This window comes from Homalodisca vitripennis, chromosome 4 (genome assembly GCF_021130785.1).
Source record: "Homalodisca vitripennis isolate AUS2020 chromosome 4, UT_GWSS_2.1, whole genome shotgun sequence".
NCBI classification, from domain to species: domain Eukaryota; kingdom Metazoa; phylum Arthropoda; class Insecta; order Hemiptera; family Cicadellidae; genus Homalodisca; species Homalodisca vitripennis.
The window spans coordinates 198,857,602-198,881,870 of record NC_060210.1 but is presented as its reverse complement, the minus strand read 5'-3'; the positions used below and the strand labels follow the sequence as shown (position 1 = coordinate 198,881,870).

The 24,269-nt window shown below is 40.8% G+C and overlaps 1 protein-coding gene across 4 annotated transcripts in view; it reads right to left on the bottom strand.

The window, feature by feature from the left end:
• LOC124360877 (formin-binding protein 1-like) overlaps nucleotides 1-24,269 on the bottom strand; it is a 215,737-nt gene that overhangs the window by 125,038 nt on the left and 66,430 nt on the right. For 3 of the 4 annotated variants that reach the window (XM_046814848.1, XM_046814849.1, XM_046814850.1), the window contains exon 2: nucleotides 15,911-16,026. In XM_046814848.1, coding sequence (XP_046670804.1) covers nucleotides 15,911-16,026 — 116 coding nt within the window. Of the gene's footprint in view, nucleotides 1-11,119; nucleotides 11,751-15,910; nucleotides 16,027-24,269 lie in introns of those variants that run through there. The other variant, XM_046814852.1, reaches the window with a different exon arrangement.

Below are 24,269 nucleotides of genomic sequence, written 5' to 3'. Positions count from 1 at the left end.
GGTGCGGGCGATGACTGCAGGCAGTAAAGTTAACGCACACACCACACATATCCACCGTGACGCGGTTCCGTAGGTAGGGTGGAGGTGACATCTCTCCTCCACAGAGGAGTGGCCTGGTGCGGCGATGACTGCAGGCAGTAAAGTTAACGCACACACCACACATATCCACCGTGACTTGCGATTCCGTAGGTAGGGTGGAGGTGACATCTCTTCTCCTCCACAGAGGAGTGGCCTTGTGCGGCGATGACTGCAGGCAGTAAAAGTTAACGCACACACACACCACACATATCCACCGTGACGCGGTTTCCGTAGGTAGGGTGGAGGTGATATCTCTCCTCCACAGAGGATTGGCCTGGTGCGGCGATGACTGCAGCAGTAAAGTTAAACGCACACACCACACATATCCACCGTGACTTGCGGTTCCGTAGGTAGGGTGGAGGTGACATCTCTCCTCCACAGAGGAGTGGCCTGGTGGGGCGATGACTGCAGGCAGTAAAGTTAACGCACACACCACACATATCCACCGTGACTTGCGGTTCCGTAGGTAGGGTGGAGGTGACATCTCTCCTCCACAGAGGAGTGGCCTGGTGCGGCGATGACTGCAGGCAGTAAAGTTAACGCACACACCACACATATCCACCGTGACGCGGTTCCGTAGGTAGGGTGGAGGTGATATCTCTCCTCCACAGAGGAGTGGCCTGGTGCGGCGATGACTGCAGGCAGTAAAGTTAACGCACACACCACACATATCCACCGTGACTTGCGGTTCCGTAGGTAGGGTGGAGGTGATGTCTCTCCTCCACAGAGGAGTGGCCTGGTGCGGCGATGACTGCAGGCAGTAAAGTTAACGCACACACCACACATATCCACCGTGACTTGCGGTTCCGTAGACAGGGTGGAGGTGATGTCTCTCCTCCACAGAGGAGTGGCCTGGTGCGGCGATGACTGCAGGCAGTAAAGTTAACGCACACACCACACATATCCACCGTGACTTGCGGTTCCGTAGACAGGGTGGAGGTGATGTCTCTCCTCCACAGAGGAGTGGCCTGGTGCGGCGATGACTGCAGGCAGTAAAGTTAACGCACACACCACACATATCCACCGTGACTTGCGGTTCCGTAGGTAGGGTGGAGGTGATGTCTCTCCTCCACAGAGGAGTGGCCTGGTGCGGCGATGACTGCAGGCAGTAAAGTTAACGCACACACCACACATATCCACCGTGACTTGCGGTTCCGTAGACAGGGTGGAGGTGATGTCTCTCCTCCACAGAGGAGTGGCCTGGTGCGGCGATGACTGCAGGCAGTAAAGTTAACGCACACACCACACATATCCACCGTGACTTGCGGTTCCGTAGGTAGGGTGGAGGTGATGTCTCTCCTCCACAGAGGAGTGGCCTGGTGCGGCGATGACTGCAGGCAGTAAAGTTAACGCACACACCACACATATCCACCGTGACTTGCGGTTCCGTAGGCAGACCGGAGGTGAACAACCTCGACCCTCCCATAAAACTCTAACTGTGACGTACTCGCACATAACAGCCTTGCGAGCGGGAACACTGCGAAATATTTTACAAGCGAATTCAGTTAATCCGAGCGTAGTAAGTAATCTCTTGGCTGCATAATTTGTTGAAATGACAAAGAAACGTTTTAATCTCTCCAAAGGTTCTGGGTGTACATTGATCTTGACAGAGAGGTATGATGACAAGTCAGATCCGGTCCTTCGAAAGGTAAACAGAAATAATATGGTCTATATTCAATATTTGCCTGCACTGTATAACTATAAATTTACCATTGTGCTATTTGCTACATATATGTTTTATTAAATTGTCATATTTGTGATTGAGTCAACCACTACTCTACATTTTAATACGTGTACATAATAACGATAATAAAAAAACAAGAATTTCAATGCAGACTGTAACATCAGACTGTAACAAGTTGCGTTGAAGACAGCTTATTTTTAATTTTGAATTGGTGTAAATATAAGCTACCACTAATATCAGCTGCCAAACAGCAGGATGCAAGGAGAGAGAACAAGATCTGTGTTGCAGTTGCACGCCCAACCTCCAGTGACTGTGACGCAAGTGACGGTCGGTCGGGGATCCTTTCCGATTACCGAACATTGACGTCGACCTTGTGAACTAGACGTGTTGACATAACATCGCCAAATACTGCGTCCATAGTGAACGAGACAATTTACGTTCGTGGTTTTACAATTTTTACTCCTATCATGATTTCAATTTGATAAAATATTGCACACTATAAAGTAATTGGGTAGAAATAAAGTGACCACAATTCTTCCTAACTCATTTCAACACGAACATAGTACAGAAAACTTACACATTAAGTTCGGTTTAAAGTACAGTATATTAGTACAAGTTTTTCTTTTTTTTCGAAATGAAGGTAGGAACAACACTACCTTTCTATAGATTTAGATTCTATCCTCAAAATTACGTACGTTCTTTTGGATAAATAAACCTCAGGCCTACTATTCAATACACTGCTTGGTTGACGAAAAAGTCTCTTAATCATTTAACCACTGCCCTTAGCTTTTCACTGAATTTCTGAGTCACAACTGACGAAAGTAGAAAGTGAAAAGAGAGTTGGCAAAATGTAGTATAGTGGCCTCCGTGCAATACCGAAGTAACAATAATTATTTTTGCGGATTCGAAGTCTGGATCACCTGTAGAGAGAGTGAGTGACCCAGCAGCAGTGTAGGACGAGTGTGTACACAGACAGCGGTCTGGTCGCCCGCCGCCACCATTGTTTGTGCCTCTACAGGATCGTTATTGCCCACGTCGACCCACATTGTCGCTACTGTGTTGCAAATGCACAAATGAAAGCTGTGACAGATGGCGTAGTCAAAGTATTTAAATCAAGAGTGAAACTATGAAATCGATGACGACAGTCAGCGACACTTGCCCACCTCGTAAAATCTTTGCGGACATTTGCCATCGTTCAGTGAAACAAAAAACCAGTAACACTACGTTTCGAGATCTGCAATCCGATCTCTTCTTCAGGTAAATAACTAACCTAATACATAATTACAAACTAGGTTAAAATAAACCAATCATACCAGAGCGTTGTGACTCGCGTAAGTCAGCAATCACAACCACCACGTTGTGTGTCAACTTCACTAACTCTAAAACATGCACTTATAAAAAAAAACTAAACACAACAATAATTACCAAAACTGAACTACAGAACACAGGTCACAATAGTTCTGCATCCGTCAACCAACCACTACTGTCAATAGCAAATGGCAATCATCACGGCAGAAACAAGATGGCGGCAAAAAGGAAGGGAACAAGAGTGGGCCTTTTTTATCATTTGTTCACGCTTTATTAACTTCTTAAAACCATACTGTGACTCCACTTTGGTTTATTACAAATATCTAATCTGTTTGATACTTTTGGTTTTCTTTTTAGTTAACCTTTCATAATTTGCATCAGCATTGTTACTGATTGTTTGTAACACTGGACGATGGCAGATGTCCGGAAAATCCTGTATCCTTCACAATCCTTCCATCGTCAAAAACAAACTTTAAAGGCAGTATCTTCTTTTAATATTCTTTTATATTGACGAACCATCATTTCAACTTAATGGGAAAGTTAACTGACAGGGCACAAGATATCCCTCACTGGTACCAGGAAGGCCGTACCCAACACCCACAGATATGGGCCGGTAGGATTAGTAATTTTATCATAGGACCATTTGTTAGTGATGGCAACTTGAATGATGTAACCTAGAACAACATTCCAGCTCTCAACAAATTCATAGAAACAACTATTACACCAGATTGTAATCATAATTTTAGTAAAGATGGTGTATTTCTTCAACAAGATGGATCCCTCCCCATTATACAAGAGTTGTAAGGGATTCTTTAAACCAGCAATTCGCTAATTGGGTTGGCCGGAGAGGAAGTATCGAGTGACCAGCCACGTCACCTGACCTGAACCCACTAGATTTTTGAATGGGGCTATCTAAGTTCAATGGTATTTAGTTCAAAGCCAGAATCTACCGAACCATTAAGAGAACGAATAGAGACTGAATGCAGAATAATTAGTAACGAAACATTTCTAAATGTCAGGAGCATGTTTGAACAAAGACTGTATTGCAGCATGGAGGTCCACGGAGAGCAATTTGAACACTCAATATGAGGTATGGAAGTGATTATCTCTTAATTTAATTAACTTTTACTTAAAATATTCAGTAACCATTACGCATAACGGATTTGGTTACCAAGTTAATTTTTTTATAGTTTTATTTTTATTTTATGAGTTGAAAAAATATCTTCCTCAAGAAGGTTTCCCCTGAGGTTAAACAATGGTTGTTCTCGATTTGTAGCCTTTCACTTCATATTCAGAAATATTGCCACAAGATTTCAAATAATATCTGCAAAAGATTTAAGGGGATGCTAATTACTTTTCAACATCGTGTTTGGGGCTGCTATTTCTTGTACATTGGTTATATTTCTATTCTGTAGTTGTATGTTTTACTGACTGAGACCTTCAAATTGTTATGTTACTACACTATACGTGCTATTTGAAAATGTTTAGTTACCCCCAACCACCACTACACACCGGAGGATCAAAATTTTGAAAACTATTATTATTAGAGTAGCCCTTTGTAGCTAGTAAGAGTGCCGCAAACAGATTTCACGTATCTAAAACAACAACAAAGTTTAAGGAGGTGCAACTTACTCTTCAATCATCTGTATGTAATACACGTAAGCGGTTCTTCTATTAAACTTAATTTTAGTTTATTATTATCATAATTTCTTATCTTGACGCTTTAAAACATTAACATTCGCAGCTATGGTTATGTTTCTAGTTATTCAACCATGATTTTCACATCGATGGTTCCAAAGCCTCAAATATACATACGTAAAACTGCAGTCAATTGATGTATTTTATACACTATTGTGGGGTCAGATTCCGTTATATGCCCCCAAACGCTTAAACTTTTTTCAATGAACTTAGAACGTTATAAAACGATGTAGTTGAGTAACAGAACTAAACATTCCATCAATCAACAAGCATTTCCAGGTATTGCGGTCGGTATTGTTGTCGCTGTTATCTTATCTTTCTCGAGAATCCCGATTAAGGCAGGCCGCGCGGCATCACCTGATTATTTATGTTTTTGCACGGTACATAATTGCCTTTCCATTACAATTCAATTTATATTTCTGATCAGCCTCTCTAGAATTTGATATTTTACTGATAGGTACTATCTCGAGGGATGTTTTTCTTCTGTTGACATCAGCGCGGGCTTCGGTCGGAGGCACTCGCATTTTGGGTGGCGGAGTGTGATCAAGAATAAAAACAAGTTTTGTGTTTTTTCAATAAAGAGTTTACGTTTTGTTTGGTAATGTTTGTTTTTGTTGAATTGTTCATTGAAAAAAGTTTAAGCGTTGGGGTCATATAACGGAATCTGACCCTATTGTGGTTATTAATGTTTCTATTTCTTTCATTTTTGACAGTTTTAAGAGTTGTTTACTCTATCCTGACCAACCTTCCTTACTGTCGAAAGTGTTGACTAGGTTTAATATTACTGAATTGTTCCAATTGTGATTAGTATTTTTATATATTTATTCTTGTACAATGTCCATATTTTCACTTAGGGATATCAAATGAAATTATGAATAGATCAAATTATACGATCTAAACGATAGCAATATTTAAATATTTTTGGCCCGCTTTATAATTTCAAATTAATGGTTCACCCTTATACAACTAATGTAGACGTTGTTTATCTAAATGGATGTAAACTGTATATGAAACACCCTTTAGTGTCTGTGTATGATGAAAAATACTCCCTTATTGATAAATATGCGAGAGCGCAGCTCTCACCTTACGCTGAAACCGAACGGGCAAGGAAGAGCTTAGTGTCTTCATCGGCCGATGACTACAACACAATACAAGGTCGGTGATGTCATGAGATGGGTGGGGGAGGGGGGGAGTGGGCAAATCAGAGCGGACAGAGTGGGCAATGGGCACAGACACTGCAGTGGGCAGTGCTAGACGGGCAATCTGTCTGCCAGCTAGTAGGCATCACACTAACTCGCAAACGACCCATCGTATCGCGTTTCACAGATAACAACGATACTCAGATTGTCCGGTGTTATGAAAAAAGAATTCAATATACAATCGATCAACTTTACTAATTGAAGCTTTCCTCAAAAAGAGCAATACTTAAAACAAGTTTATCGATTCAAGGGTATGTGAAGATATCCTTTAACGACTTTCTGATTCAACCTATTAGTAAACATGGTGTTAAAAATACAGTGGTGTTACTCCTAAATACTTCAACTTTCTTGATACCTTCGATAATATTAGTTACAAATCCCCAAAATTAAAGCAAACATATACACTCACTCACCTATGAACAAGACTAACAGAAAAGTGTTTTGAAGTTGTGTGGACAAGTTTATTAATATATTTGTACTAACTAGATATCTTCAAATATATTATTTATTTATTGTTGAGTTCTAAATATCAAACTTGTCTTTAAAATTTTAAAAACTGCAATTTAATGATTTGCCGACGACCGCATCCACACATGATTTTATAGACAACCATAATTTGGGAGTGCCGATGGCCGAGCGGTCTAAGTCGTTTGGTGTGAGTTAGAGATAACGCAGGTTCAAATCCTGTCTGTGACCATTGCACTTTTGATCAGTACCCTCGACCTTGTACTGTAAACAATTTTCTTTTAATATAATTTTATATCCTTTTAAACACCAAGGCATCGCCAAGAAAGACTCCCACTTATAAATGCTATAAATAATAATTTATTGATTCACGGTATTCATACAATATTATAGTATTCTACAGATTTTAGTACTATAGTTGTTTCAATAGAAAAGACAATTATTCTAAGAGTCACTTCTAAATCATTTTAGTTTTGTCTAAAAAAATCATATTTTGGAACCTGAGAGCCTAGCACAGAGTCTGATTGTTTTTGATATCCAGCGGCAGCCGCGATAGTTTTCCTGGATGTCCAAATGGAAGGGTATAGAAAGGGTTAAAATGAACGATAATTCTTGTCTCATATACGACTCAACAAACATGTACCGTCAACATGTTGATCAAAAATGTTGTTTTAATCGTATTAACTACGCTTAAATTTGTTTCTATCTGTTTTACAATAAACATTACAACAATTCAGGCGAAGACGTAGTTTTAAATCGACTAATAATTTTATCTTCGAAATGACGCCGTAATGTAGGCTAGGACGCGCATCCTTTGTTTCTAAATATTGTCACGTTATCTATCGCCTGCGATAACAAAAGTAAACAAAGATAACGCTACCAGTTTATCTACTGTTCAACTTCCTGGTAAAATTCAATTAAGTTTCAATATTGTGTTTGGAAACAGTGTGGATTTTATTTGATCTGATCGTCATACAATCGTGACCTCGACCATCGTGTAGGTGAGAAGCATTAGAATGTATACGTAGAATAAAATAAGTGACACTACATCGATGGTTAGAGTATGTTTTAATACGATTTTAACACGATTGTTATAGTTTGTACATTGAACTGTTTATTATTGCCACAACACAGTTTCTGTTTCTCAATATTATCTGCGTAATTTCGGAGATTATTATTAGTCGATACATCCTGAATCGATATAATTGTTATTATAAAACAAAATGTTCAATCGACATGTTTATGACGTAATTATAAAACATCCCAAGTCAAATCTTCTGAATCGTTATTATATTTATCTCAGCAGAAACCATCGAAAAAAATATAACACGGATCACAAAGATTAAACCTTATCTTCTAAATAATTATCACAATACTGAAGTGACATTAACACAAACAAAATACTACGCAGTTCACAACAACCTTATTATCAATCATAACAATCCAATAAACTTCTCTTAGATTAGGTTAGGTAATTTACATACTATTTATTACTACCACGACTCTAGCCTACGCACAGGCTGCTTGCCCATGTAGGGTAATTTCCAAGCGTTATGTATAATACTTTTAGTTATTTATTGTACATATATCTTAATTATCAATTCAGATATTAATACTAATTGTAATAGTATTGTAATTGTAATGGAAATAAACTTTCTTTCATTTCATTTTTTTCATTTCTTCATTTATGTAAATTAATTTGGATATGTACATTTTATATTACGGGATTGATAAAACCCGATTTAAAATTGTATTGCAAATTCAAACTGTACAGCTTTAAAGCCTCTTTCTTAACAATATAGTCACATCGATCATCCAAACATTTTAAACTAATAGAAGACCATGGGAGTATAACAGCTCGGTGAAGACACAATAATCTTGTGTATGTAACACGGAGTTTGTGCCCCCAGTGCTCCTCTGAGAGCGCGCGGGTTCTGTTCAATGTTGACGCAAAGTAGTTCGGACATCACAAAAGTAGAAGAGCGATGGAGGGGGCGGCCGCGGCGTGGGCGTCACTGAGCGACTTAACTTTAAAACCCCTCACTTAGTACAATCACATTATCAGCTAGAGTGCTACACAATTGGCCCTTCTCCTTCACCCACTTGCAGCCGACAACCCTTCCTCGTCTCCGGCTTTTGGCTCTTGTCACACCACCACCGCCCTGACGTCTAGAGGAGGAGCTTTTTGTCAAGCCGAAACGTCGTCACTGGATTGGATTGAACAGACTTTAAGTATACAGAACGATATGAGACTGAAGGTGTAAAATGTAGTGTACGTGTATGAAGTGGACAACTGAGTTCAAGTTTCACGTAAAATCTTTGTAATGGATGTAAAACTTTGAAGAAGACAACTGACAACAATATTTTCTGTATGAGAAAATGACATCATAAATAAATTTATTACACCATACATTCATGTATATAAGTATTTGTAATTCTTTTACATATAGACGGTAATTAATTTTATAACGAACACAGTCACAGACAAACAAAATAGAAATATAAACGCAACTTTCTTCAAAATATATCAAATTCTCTGCCGTTGAAATTTACGTTTTTGAAACATGAATATTAGTTCTTTTCCAAATATATTCCGCATAAAACAATCTGACAAAACGTTACACTCCATTTTCTATTACCACAAGCATATACAGGGTGTAAATGAAGTTCTGATCCGCCTGGATATATTCCAAACGGATTGAGTTATCGAATAAATTCCACCATACCCATTAAAATACTTTTTTTTTACTTTTTGAAGGATAAAAATATTTTCCCACTTTTTCAAAGAATATATCCACCTATTTAAGTTATTTCATAAATATATAAATTAATGCTTTCAGTACATTTAATCTAACATTATTTGAATTTTTTAAAGCTCTTGATTATACAAGATTTCTAATCTTTCTACAATTGACCGGGCTAACAACACAGCGTTTTGACAACGATAAAGGGCTCGAGGTAGGCGTCACTAAGTGGCTGAGATCACAGGCGGCAGAATTCTTTGACAGGAATTTTAAACTTGTCCGCCGCTATGATAAGTACCTGAATTTTTATGGTGATTATATCGAAAAGTAGTGGTTTAGTCTCTCTTTCACATGTGTATAATAAAATGTTTTTCTTGTACTTGGTTTTAATTCCAAAACGTTCCCTACTTTCTGAATAGCCTCGTACTTGATTCCTAACCTAACATAACCTAGCGCAGCGCAGCCTAGCCTAGCCTAGCCTAGCCTAGCCTAGCCTAGCCTAACCTAACCTAGCCTAGCCTAGCCTAGCCTAACAGCTTTGTACTAGAGACGAAGCAATCTACCGGAGTTTCCGTATTGCCCATATTAGAAGTTAAGGCGTCGCGACAAATTAATTCTCCAACATCAGAAAGCTTTTAACCGTAGTGAGTACAGAGCGGCGCGGCGAGGGTAAGGTCTGGGTCGACCTTGCCGCGACCTCGCAGCTAGCGGACTGACTCACACGCTCACTTATCTACTATCACAACACGGAATACCAACAGCGCGGCCGCGACTCAGCTGCCGGTACAAGATGTTGGCGGCACTGCAAGGTCATCTTGAGGTCACTCACTATTCGCTGTGTCAATATATCGTATATGATAATACGAGAATACAGTCCAAGGTCGGCGAGTGCGCGGTGATGCGAATGGGTTATCGGTGATCATAGTTTGTTTATAACGAGCCTTTTTTATTCTGACATCTTTCACGAGAAAGCAAGCTTTAATCGAAATCATTAAGATCTGACAGGCATCATTGTTTACATGTAATAAGTTACAATCAGATAATATTGTACAGTCGTGTTTGAAAGTTATATATTCTGAAGTCTCTCCAGGTCAGGAATTCACAGACTGTGTAGAAGGGCCGCAACGATAGCCACTGGTTCAGGTGAGGTTTCAGCTTTGGAGGAGGTAACATTTTGAGCTCAACCGGAAGGATGTTGAAGTATCTCGCACCGGCGTAGGATGGTTTCTTCTCGAAAAGTGTTCTTCTGTGGGATGGAAGGGTTGAAGATTTTGCCGAATCTGGTGTTGTGGTCGTGTTTCTGGGCGTTTCGAGTGAGCCCCCTAAAGCAAGAAGAGATGATCACCTCGAGAATGTAAGCAGCCACCACTGTCATTATTCCCCATTCAACGACGTTCTACATCTGTCGCTCGTCCCCAGATGACTTTAGGGCAACATAATAAAGGAAAAGACGTCGGGAAGGGAGTGGCTCAAAAGAGTATCGAGGAAGGAGCTGTGAGCAATACTCAAGAGGAGATGTAGAAGACCTACAGGAATTAATCTCTGGAAACAATTCACTGAGGATTTGAAATTAAAGGCACATGAGCCAAGAAAATTCTCGCAATGCTAAATTAGATAGGGCTGGGAAAACGATAGAGAAAAATTAAAACATTGAAATAGAGAAATTAAAAGATTGAACGCTATGTATTGATATTAAGAAGGTACACATAACCGAGTATAAGGTACAGGACAAAAAGGAGTCAGTTCAAAGTCACATCATCCTGTTCTTGCGGTGCCAAGAAAGCTAAGTAAAGGAAGACACACATCTTCGAAAAGAATACATTTTCGTTTAATTATTTTTCGAAGAATAACTTGGAAGAAACAATTCTGTCTTATCCTTAAGTGTACTACAGGCGTTTCAAAGCTTTGACTATATTACTTGTTAGTATTACAACAACACTGACCTAAGTTTGGTAGCGTATTCCTTCTCGATGTCGCACCTGTCCCTGATGAAGGAAACAATTCTGTCTTATCCTTAAGTGTACTACAGGCGTTTCAAAGCTTTGACTATATTACTTGTTAGTATTACAACAACACTGACCTAAGTTTGGTAGCGTATTCCTTCTCGATGTCGCACCTGTCCCTGATGAAGGAAACAATTCTGTCTTATCCTTAAGTGTACTACAGGCGTGTCAAAGCTTTGACTATATTACTTGTTAGTATTACAACAACACTGACCTAAGTTTGGTAGCGTATTCCTTCTCGATGTCGCACCTGTCCCTGATGAAGGAAACAATTCTGTCTTATCCTTAAGTGTACTACAGGCGTGTCAAAGCTTTGACTATATTACTTGTTAGTATTACAACAACACTGACCTAAGTTTGGTAGCGTATTCCTTCTCGATGTCGCACCTGTCCCTGATGAAGGAAACAATTCTGTCTTATCCTTAAGTGTACTACAGGCGTGTCAAAGCTTTGACTATATTACTTGTTAGTATTACAACAACACTGACCTAAGTTTGGTAGCGTATTCCTTCTCGATGTCGCACCTGTCCCTGATGAAGGAAACAATTCTGTCTTATCCTTAAGTGTACTACAGGCGTTTCAAAGCTTTGACTAGTATCTGACCTAAGTTTGGTAGCGTATTCCTTCTCGATGTCGCACCTGTCCCTGATGATATAACACTAAACCTACAAAGTGTACTACAGGCGTTTCAAAGCTTTGACTATATTACTTGTTAGTATTACAACAACACTGACCTAAGTTTGGTAGCGTATTCCTTCTCGATGTCGCACCTGTCCCTGATGAAGGAAACAATTCTGTCTTATCCTTAAGTGTACTACAGGCGTTTCAAAGCTTTGACTATATTACTTGTTAGTATTACAACAACACTGACCTAAGTTTGGTAGCGTATTCCTTCTCGATGTCGCACCTGTCCCTGATGAAGGAAACAATTCTGTCTTATCCTTAAGTGTACTACAGGCGTTTCAAAGCTTTGACTATATTACTTGTTAGTATTACAACAACACTGACCTAAGTTTGGTAGCGTATTCCTTCTCGATGTCGCACCTGTCCCTGATGAAGGAAACAATTCTGTCTTATCCTTAAGTGTACTACAGGCGTTTCAAAGCTTTGACTATATTACTTGTTAGTATTACAACAACACTGACCTAAGTTTGGTAGCGTATTCCTTCTCGATGTCGCACCTGTCCCTGATGAAGGAAACAATTCTGTCTTATCCTTAAGTGTACTACAGGCGTTTCAAAGCTTTGACTATATTACTTGTTAGTATTACAACAACACTGACCTAAGTTTGGTAGCGTATTCCTTCTCGATGTCGCACCTGTCCCTGATGAAGGAAACAATTCTGTCTTATCCTTAAGTGTACTACAGGCGTGTTCAAAGCTTTGACTATATTACTTGTTAGTATTACAACAACACTGACCTAAGTTTGGTAGCGTATTCCTTCTCGATGTCGCACCTGTCCCTGATGAAGGAAACAATTCTGTCTTATCCTTAAGTGTACTACAGGCGTTTCAAAGCTTTGACTATATTACTTGTTAGTATTACAACAACACTGACCTAAGTTTGGTAGCGTATTCCTTCTCGATGTCGCACCTGTCCCTGATGAAGGAAACAATTCTGTCTTATCCTTAAGTGTACTACAGGCGTTTCAAAGCTTTGACTATATTACTTGTTAGTATTACAACAACACTGACCTAAGTTTGGTAGCGTATTCCTTCTCGATGTCGCACCTGTCCCTGATGAAGGAAACAATTCTGTCTTATCCTTAAGTGTACTACAGGCGTGTCAAAGCTTTGACTATATTACTTGTTAGTATTACAACAACACTGACCTAAGTTTGGTAGCGTATTCCTTCTCGATGTCGCACCTGTCCCTGATGAAGGAAACAATTCTGTCTTATCCTTAAGTGTACTACAGGCGTTTCAAAGCTTTGACTATATTACTTGTTAGTATTACAACAACACTGACCTAAGTTTGGTAGCGTATTCCTTCTCGATGTCGCACCTGTCCCTGATGAAGGAAACAATTCTGTCTTATCCTTAAGTGTACTACAGGCGTTTCAAAGCTTTGACTATATTACTTGTTAGTATTACAACAACACTGACCTAAGTTTGGTAGCGTATTCCTTCTCGATGTCGCACCTGTCCCTGATGAAGGAAACAATTCTGTCTTATCCTTAAGTGTACTACAGGCGTGTTCAAAGCTTTGACTATATTACTTGTTAGTATTACAACAACACTGACCTAAGTTTGGTAGCGTATTCCTTCTCGATGTCGCACCTGTCCCTGATGAAGGAAACAATTCTGTCTTATCCTTAAGTGTACTACAGGCGTGTCAAAGCTTTGACTATATTACTTGTTAGTATTACAACAACACTGACCTAAGTTTGGTAGCGTATTCCTTCTCGATGTCGCACCTGTCCCTGATGAAGGAAACAATTCTGTCTTATCCTTAAGTGTACTACAGGCGTTTCAAAGCTTTGACTATATTACTTGTTAGTATTACAACAACACTGACCTAAGTTTGGTAGCGTATTCCTTCTCGATGTCGCACCTGTCCCTGATGAAGGAAACAATTCTGTCTTATCCTTAAGTGTACTACAGGCGTTTCAAAGCTTTGACTATATTACTTGTTAGTATTACAACAACACTGACCTAAGTTTGGTAGCGTATTCCTTCTCGATGTCGCACCTGTCCCTGATGAAGGAAACAATTCTGTCTTATCCTTAAGTGTACTACAGGCGTGTCAAAGCTCAAAGCGACTATGACTTGTTAGTTACAGTATTACAACAACGCACCTACCCTTAAGTGTACTGGCGTTTCAAAGCTTTGACCTTCTCGATGTCGCACCTGTCCCTGATGAAGGAAACAATTCTGTGTTATCCTTAAGTGTACTACAGGCGTGTCAAAGCTTTGACTATATTACTTGTTAGTATTACAACAACACTGACCTAAGTTTGGTAGCGTATTCCTTCTCGATGTCGCACCTGTCCCTGATGAAGGAAACAATTCTGTGTTATCCTTAAGTGTACTACAGGCGTGTCAAAGCTTTGACTATATTACTTGTTAGTATTACAACAACACTGACCTAAGTTTGGTAGCGTATTCCTTCTCGATGTCGCACCTGTCCCTGATGAAGGAAACAATTCTGTCTTATCCTTAAGTGTACTACAGGCGTGTCAAAGCTTTGACTATATTACTTGTTAGTATTACAACAACACTGACCTAAGTTTGGTAGCGTATTCCTTCTCGATGTCGCACCTGTCCCTGATGAAGGAAACAATTCTGTCTTATCCTTAAGTGTACTACAGGCGTTTCAAAGCTTTGACTATATTACTTGTTAGTATTACAACAACACTGACCTAAGTTTGGTAGCGTATTCCTTCTCGATGTCGCACCTGTCCCTGATGAAGGAAACAATTCTGTCTTATCCTTAAGTGTACTACAGGCGTGTCAAAGCTTTGACTATATTACTTGTTAGTATTACAACAACACTGACCTAAGTTTGGTAGCGTATTCCTTCTCGATGTCGCACCTGTCCCTGATGAAGGAAACAATTCTGTCTTATCCTTAAGTGTACTACAGGCGTGTCAAAGCTTTGACTATATTACTTGTTAGTATTACAACAACACTGACCTAAGTTTGGTAGCGTATTCCTTCTCGATGTCGCACCTGTCCCTGATGAAGGAAACAATTCTGTCTTATCCTTAAGTGTACTACAGGCGTTTCAAAGCTTTGACTATATTACTTGTTAGTATTACAACAACACTGACCTAAGTTTGGTAGCGTATTCCTTCTCGATGTCGCACCTGTCCCTGATGAAGGAAACAATTCTGTCTTATCCTTAAGTGTACTACAGGCGTGTCAAAGCTTTGACTATATTACTTGTTAGTATTACAACAACACTGACCTAAGTTTGGTAGCGTATTCCTTCTCGATGTCGCACCTGTCCCTGATGAAGGAAACAATTCTGTCTTATCCTTAAGTGTACTACAGGCGTGTCAAAGCTTTGACTATATTACTTGTTAGTATTACAACAACACTGACCTAAGTTTGGTAGCGTATTCCTTCTCGATGTCGCACCTGTCCCTGATGAAGGAAACAATTCTGTCTTATCCTTAAGTGTACTACAGGCGTGTCAAAGCTTTGACTATATTACTTGTTAGTATTACAACAACACTGACCTAAGTTTGGTAGCGTATTCCTTCTCGATGTCGCACCTGTCCCTGATGAAGGAAACAATTCTGTCTTATCCTTAAGTGTACTACAGGCGTGTCAAAGCTTTGACTATATTACTTGTTAGTATTACAACAACACTGACCTAAGTTTGGTAGCGTATTCCTTCTCGATGTCGCACCTGTCCCTGATGAAGGAAACAATTCTGTCTTATCCTTAAGTGTACTACAGGCGTGTCAAAGCTTTGACTATATTACTTGTTAGTATTACAACAACACTGACCTAAGTTTGGTAGCGTATTCCTTCTCGATGTCGCACCTGTCCCTGATGAAGGAAACAATTCTGTCTTATCCTTAAGTGTACTACAGGCGTGTCAAAGCTTTGACTATATTACTTGTTAGTATTACAACAACACTGACCTAAGTTTGGTAGCGTATTCCTTCTCGATGTCGCACCTGTCCCTGATGAAGGAAACAATTCTGTCTTATCCTTAAGTGTACTACAGGCGATTCAAAGCTTTGACTATATTACTTGTTAGTATTACAACAACACTGACCTAAGTTTGGTAGCGTATTCCTTCTCGATGTCGCACCTGTCCCTGATGAAGTGGCCATACTTCTCCAGGAAGTCTATGCCCTTCTGGGTGTGTAGGGACAAGTTCTCGTACTGGTCCTGCAACACGACAGAGCGGCATGTTAGAACATGTCAGGCACAGCATGCATACACACAGGCATACTCTCGTGAAGACTTGTTACACATACACTGAGGTTGTTGAACAACAGGAAAGGTCTAATCTTAAAATGTACTATCGTGTGACTGTATCTATTACGTAAAATATTAATAATTATAAACATTTTAAATAAAATTCAAGAAAGCAAACATGGTGGAGTAAAACGTGCCGTAAAAAATTGTTTGGCACAATCACCAATGATGTGAGTCAATTTAAGGCATTTTAACAAAAGGATCAATACGTTGCTGAGATCTATAACAAGCAGAAATCAAAACACAAAATGTTTGTTACTTGTGTAGCGTACATCACAAAACATGTCCAAAAATACACTATTATCTAAGAAAGATAAAACTTATTGCTGCTTCGGAAGGTACAAGAGATACCACAAAAACTTTCACCATAGTCCATCCAAAGTCCGAATATTAAGGAAAGAAAAGATTTTAAAAAAATAATTCTGTGAGGTGTTACGATTACTAAAAGTTTCTATAGAAAGTACTGTCAAAATACTGAGCTAAATTTTTTTAATATCTCTGTAATCAAACCAACGATCAATCACTCGCTTTACAAAACCACATCTCACCAGTAGGCTACACCCAGGGTGACCAGACGGAAATTCCTAAAAAGAGGACCTTTGGGGGTAAAAAAGGAGGACAGTATTGAATAATCTTATAAACTTTGCAAAAAACACTTATTTATAATTCAAATAAAAAAAATACTTAAATTGGATTTGTTTGTCATATAAATAAAAAAGACGTATTATTAATGAATATATTGATGAATAAAATTATTACCTAAGGCTATTATTTTGAATCACATAATATTGAATTTATTATTGTTATAATTTTCTCTTTAAACATTTATACTGATTTTTAACATTCATAACACATAAATCGAAAATCAAGGGGTAGTAGCGCCAGTGCAGCTGAGCGGACAGAAACAACAGTGAGTCAATGACACTATAGACAACACTCAACATACAACTGACTCTAACAGCAGTTCACATGCCATGGCATTACGTGTGCGCTTAATAACCTTTCATGTTCTATCCTCGGGACTTTGGAAATCGGAAGAATTTTGTAATGCGGTGCTACAATTATCGAACATTTAAGCATTCCCCAAAAAGCCGGACACTTTGCCTAATTTTCAAAAGCCGGGAGGACAGGAGGACAAACATTACAAGGGAGGCATAACATAACATAACATAACATAAAAGGGCAGTTGGCTGCCAAAACAATTTAAAATTTCTTCTGTATCGAAATGGAGTTGGTGAAGTCAGTACCGGGCGGATCTATAAAGAAGGCCTTGTAACGAAAGCAACAGCACAATGCGGTGTATCGGAGGACAGATCTAGCACTCAATTTCCCCGACTAGGGCAGGCTAGTGGCTAGATTTCACCTGGTCAGAGCCAGACCCAGGTCTTGTAACGAAAGCAACAGCACAATGCGGTGTATCGGAGGACAGATCTAGTCGCTAGATATCACCTGGTTCAGAGCCCAGACCCCAGGTCTTGTAACGATTTTTCCTAGATTCAGAACTCTTGTAACGAAAGCAAAACAGCACAAGCGGTGTATCGGAGGACAGATCCTAGCCGCTCAATTTCCCCGACTAGGGCAAGGCTGTTGGGCTAGATTTTCACCTGTCAGAGCCCAATACCCAGTTCGTGTAACGAAAGCAACAGCACAATGTGGTGTATCGGAGGACAGATCTAGCGCTCAATTTCCCCACGATGGCTAGAGAGCTCAACAGCACAATAGCGGTGTGGAGGACAGATCTCGCGCTCAATTTCCCCGACTAGGGCAGTGCTTAGTGGCACCTAAGATTTCCCGACTAGGGCAGGCTTAGTCAGAGCCAGACCCCAGTTCCTTTGTAACGAAAGCAACAGCACAATGCGGTGTATCGAGGACCCAGTTCACTAACGCTAGATTTCCAACCCAGGCTTGTAAAGAAAGCAACAGCACAATGCGGTTGTATCGGAGGACAGATCTAGCGCGTTCAATTTCCCCGACTAGGCTGGGCTGGGGGAGTGGCTAGATTTTCACCTGGTCAGAGCCAAACCCAGGTCTTGATAATCGAAAGCAACAGCACAATGCGTGTATCAGGAGGACAGATCTAACGCTCAATTTCCCCGACTAGGGCAGGCTTTAGTGGCTAGATTTCACCTGGTCAGAGCCATCCCAGGCCGTGTAACGAAAGCACAGCACAATAGCGGTGTATACGGAGGACAGATCTAGCGCTCCATTTTCCCCGACTAGGGGCAGGCTTAGTGGCTAGATTTCACCTGGTCAGAGCCAAGTCCCAGGTCTTGTAACGAAAGCAACAGCACAATGCGGTGTATCGGAGGAAGATCTAGAGCGCTTCCTAGTCGCTCCATTTCCCCGACTAGGGCAGGCTAGTGGCTAGATTTCACCTGGTCAGAGCCAGACCCAGGTCTTGATAACGAAAGCAACAGCACAATGCGGTGTATCGGAGGACAGATCTAGCGCCCACACCATTCCCCGACTAGGGCAGGCTAGTGGCTAGATTTCACCTGGTCAGAGCCAGACCCAGGTCCTTGTAAACGAAAGCAACAAGCACAATGCGGTGTATCGGAGGACAGATCTAGCGCTCCATTTCCCCGACTAGGGCAGGCTTAGTGGCTAGATTTCAACCTGGTCCAGAGCCAAACCCAGGTCTTGTAACGAAAGCACAACAGCACAATGCGGTGTATCGGAGGACAGATCTAGCACTAAAAACGCCTCCCTGGCCCCATTTCCCCGACTAGGCAGGCTTAGTGGCTAGATTTCACCTGGTCAGAAGCCAAACCCAGGTCTTGTAAACGAAAGCAAACAGCACAATGCGGTGTATCGGAGGACAGATCTAGCGCTTCCATTTCCCCGACTAGGGCAGGCTAGTGGCTAGATTTACCTGGTCAGAGCCAGACCCAGTTCTTGTAACGAAAGCAACAGCACAATGCGGTGTATCGGAGGACAGATCTAGCGCTCAATTTCCCCGACTAGGGCATGGCTAGTGGCTAGATTTCACCTGGTCAGAGCCAGGACCCAGGTCCTTTTTTGTAACGAAAGCAAACAGCACAATGCGGTGTATCGGAGGACAGATCTTAGCGCTGGCGCGCGACCATTTCCCCGACTAGGGCACGGCTTAGTGGCTAGATTTTTCACCTGGTCAGAGTCCAAAACCCAGGTCTTGTAACGAAAGCAACAGCACAATGATGCGGTGTATCGGAGGAACAGATCTAGCGCTCCATTTCCCCGACTAGGGCAGGCTAGTGGCTAGATTTCACCTGGTCAGAGCCAGACCCAGGTCTTGTAACGAAAAGCAAAAACAGCACAATGCGGTGTATCGGAGGACAGATCTAGCACTCTACTCTCCCAATTTCCCCGACCTAGGGCAGGCTAGTGGCTAGATTTCACCTGGTCAGAGCCAGACCCAGGTCTTGTAACGAAAGCAACAGCACAATGCGGTGTATCGGAGGACAGATCTAGCACTCCATTTCCCCGACTAGGGCAGGCTTAGTGGCTAGATTTCACCTGGTCAGAGCCAGACCCAATTACCAGAGCCTGTGCGATGGTCAGGCCGGTGGCCGGTGTCAATTAGCTGCTATAAACAACGCGGCGGTCGTCCATCGTCCATCGCGCTAACTCCGGTTCCACTCCAGCCCACTCCAGCAGCGACTTTCTCCGCCAAATACAGTATGTAACTGCCCGCCGCGCCTGGCCCCTAGCAGCTAGTACCCCGTGTAGAGTGACTACCCCGAGCTGTGTAAGTACTGCCACTGTACCACGACCTAGTGACCTGGTAACGATTGTGTTGAGTTGTGCAGCAATGTAACTGTTCCAGTAACATAACACAGGGTTTCCACCTGTCAGTAGAACCTATCAAAACACTGGGTACAGCAAAAGTCAATGGGACACTCAAATCCAAAAATCTAAAACAAACCATGGGCGAGGATAGTTAAATACAAAAATCTAAAATAAACCATGAGAAGTATAGTTAAATCCAACAATCTCAACAAATGTTTGGATTTGTCCCACAAGACTTTTTTTATTGATTTTTATACGTCCCCAAACCATCTTCCTCCTCACTACAATGTGTGGGGATTATTCAACAATTTTAAATTATAAGTATTGTATTATCAATTGAGATCTCAAATTGAAAGCATTGTTGAGACAAAACCAATTGTATACAACAAACGTGTTCAGTCTTACCCAGATTATTATCAATTTTATCACCTGACAATAATTTTAGGATGGAAATAATTATGAAGAACTCGAAATCTACTCCTTACTCCTACCTTAGTTTCCAAAACAAAATACTGTTACTCCTTCAAATGAAAAAGATTTGCTTTGTTTACTCAATACCACCATTTCTTAATTACGGGAAACTTTAAAAATTAGTCCTATTGTTTTATACATTCACGTGTAGAGATCGTGCCAACATACGTAATTGAGGTGACAGAAAAGGACGGAGGTAACACACAAGTGGGGTCCCAAAAATATGCTTAGGCCTCAAAAATTAGCGAAGAATTGAAATATGACAAGATTTAATCTCCATTTTAAGTTTTGTACTCTTTCTATGTCAACATTCCCTCTGATTCTACTCTTCGATAACTTTACTCTAATAAAATGTTATCCAGTCAATGTGACATACAAACAATTTAAGTGTCCGCCATATTTCTACCATAATCCGAATATGTCCTAAATGTTTTTCTCTCTTTCTCTCTCGACAAATCCTTGACAATGAATGATAAGACTTAACTTACATCATAGAGACATACACCAAGAAGAGATAACTCATCTAATACACCCATGATGTACACATGATTTCTACGCCTATTTGTTTGGCGGACGACAACGACCCACAATGTCGCTATTGTTTTGTTACTGGTACAACACCCGGGAGAAATCGGCGTTGTTAATGACGTGTGCAGATGTGACCATTGTTCACAGCGACCGCCCGGCGAGCAATCATACTAATGCAATACACCGAGTTAATGTACAAGTTATGGCGGACCAGTGAGTGAGTGTTATTCCTGTAAAGTCCGCTCCACGTGTGTACACCACAAAGTTCAGTACTCGTGGCCACTTGAGTGTTCCGGAGCTCTTCACATACTCCCGGTATCTCGACGCTTGGGAGTAGACTCTCGGCCTCGACACGTGTACGTCCTGACTGAGGCTGTATCCTATCCAGGAGTTACGATTGAACATTGGACTTGGTGACGTACGCTGCGTTGTACTAACGGGTCTGCTTAAAACGTCTCCAGAGTAGCACAGGGCATTTGGAATATTGACGTTAGCTAAGCTAAGCACACTACCACTGGTGTGGTTAGCTAAACTAAGTCCGCTGCCACTGGTGTGGTTAGATAAGTTAAGCCCGCTGCCACTGGTGCGGTTAGCTAGGCTAAGCCCGCTGCCACTGGTTTGGTTAGATAAGTAAAGCACGCTGCCACTGGTGTGGTTAGATAAGTAAAGCACGCTGCCACTGGTGTGGTTAGATAAGCTAAGCCCGCTGCCACTGGTGCGGTTAGCTAGGCTAAGCCCGCTGCCACTGGTGTGGTTAGATAAGTAAAGCACGCTGCCACTGGTGTGGTTAGATAAGTAAAGCACGCTGCCACTGGTGTGGTTAGATAAGTAAAGCACGCTGCCACTGGTGTGGTTAGATAAGCTAAGCCCGCTGCCACTGGTGTGGTTAGATAAGGTAAACACGCTGAAATTTGTAGCCAGCCTCTTCATTATAATTTCCACAACACAACCTTACGTCACTACCTGGGCAGCTGTACGAGTATAGGATGTAATAATAATAAAGCTTATACAATATGTAAACCTAACGTAATATATACCCAGCTGAGGCCGGGCTGACCTCACATTCATCGCACAACTCCCTTCTACACGACAGTCCAGCAGTAAATGGCAACCACGATACAAGGGAAAACCGGCAACGTCGGAAAACCCAAAGTATTATCAACTAAGATAAGGAGCAACCGGTTACCTGTTCTGTGCAGTATGTCCACTGCGCGTGGGCTGTAGTGTCCACTTCAGTTGTACAGGTGTGCTCTACTAAACTGTGTGTTATAAACTATATAATCTCAACAAGACTTTGATATTTCAGTTCAGTAACAGTGTGCTGGCTAACCTCGGTGTTCCTGTGGCAATGTGAGTTGTATTGAACACTATAACTTACCACAAACTGTAGCTAACACAGAACACAATAATAATGATGGTCAAGTTCCGTTATTTCACCCCATGTTTTTTAGCCACGGAATTGATTGTTTGAGGTGAACTAATCATTTCAACTTATATTTCTGATCAGCCCCTCTAGAATTTTATATTTTACTGATAGGTACTATCTCGAGGGATGTTTTTCTTTTATTGCTGGGGATATTTTCTTCGGTGCTGCCCCGCGCTGATGGCCGGAGCCACTCGCCTCATTTCGATAACAAGAACAGTCTGGGCATGCCTGATGCTGATAAGATAAGACGTCGTCAAGGAAAACAAACAGTGTCTATCTAGTTTAGTACCTCCGTACTCATCTATGATCATAAATAGTTAAAACAATCAATTCCGTGGCTATAGTAGCGATTTAAAAACATGGGGTGAAATAACGGAACCTGACCATAATGATAACTCTGTAACAAATATTAAATTAACAAAAAACTATTTTAACTTGGGATAATAATAAAACAAACAATGACACGTGTTTCGTTTATTTTTATTGCTTGTTCTGCTAACTACTTACAGATAAATCAAGCGTAGCTGTTATCGGATAGTAAATCACATTTTTATAGTACTTCAGGTGTGGAAATACAACAAGTGGTAAAACGTAGTTTTTATGTTAGAGACAATTTATAGCGCTAGCTTGAAACAACAAAACACTACAAAAACATTTATAAATCTCAAAGTACTTCTTTTTATTTTTCGGTTTATTAACAACAAAACCATTTACCATCGAAAGTAATATATACTGTAGTTAGTTACAATGTAACCAATTCTGCTAGTGTTCCGCGATGTAATATATCGTACTGTTTACAAGACATCAAATCAGCCATATAATTACAAAATGTTTATAGCTGAAATAAAAGAATGACGAAATAAAACCGTTAAAACGTTTTGCAAATCATTATAAACCAGTTTCTAGGAACAAACTCTGCATGAAAGCTTGCGGAGTCGTGGAGGAATGCGAAAATCACTGAACGTGGCTAGTGTAGTGTAGTGTAGTGTAGTGGCTGAACTAATAGGCTCAAATATTCAGCCAGGGGCCTCGCCTTGACCTCGACCCTGAGAATGAGATGCAGTACAATAGCTTCTGCTCAATCATCAGACAGCGCTATCGATGTCTGATACCAATACATACACTACCTCCGATGTCTTGCAGAAATCATAACGATGCCAAGTATTTATCTATGCCACGCTTTCGTCAAACTACAAGGTTTTATAACAATGGGGAAAATATAAATAAATACACGTCCACCGCTCTCTTAATTAGGTTCAGGTATCTTTCGATGCCGTTACCTACAAAGTCTGCACAGGACCTCTCTCTACTAGGACCTGTTCCAACGGGCTGACAAAACCTTCCAATATGAATTAATGTTGAATTTAGCTCCAGCTCATTTCCCTCTTAATGTAGCCTCTGCAATGTGACTCCTGGAATCTGGAGCCATGTTCGTCTGAAGAGATCTTTTAAGTCGGAAATTAAGAAGCTCAAAATGAAATCTTTATGTCGTCTCTGCATGAAAGACACATAGACTAAAAAATTTAGAGTAATATATTGGTGAAAAGGTATTCTCGTTGCCTCTTTATGTGCACAATTGAGTGCACTATACAATGTTGTACTCACGACCTCTAAGGACAGTCGCCGACGAACATGACTCCAAATTCCAAGAGTCAAAGTTTGTGACAGCGTCATATTCCAAACGCTGCACTGAGAGGAAGGTGAACTGGAGCTAATCTCAAAATTCGCATTAAATCCACCCTTCCCACCACAGCTGCTTTATATGAAGACATCAACAAATGACTTTTTATTGAGAAATTTCAATTTCTCTGCACGCGGAGAGACACTGACAAAATATTGCCGCATTTTAAATACAGCCAGTTATAGTTCTACAAAGTTACTGCCCCAAGGAGCGACTAAGGGTACAATACATTTGGCAGTAAAATTGTAAAAAAAAGAATTCCACTTTACATAACACTAG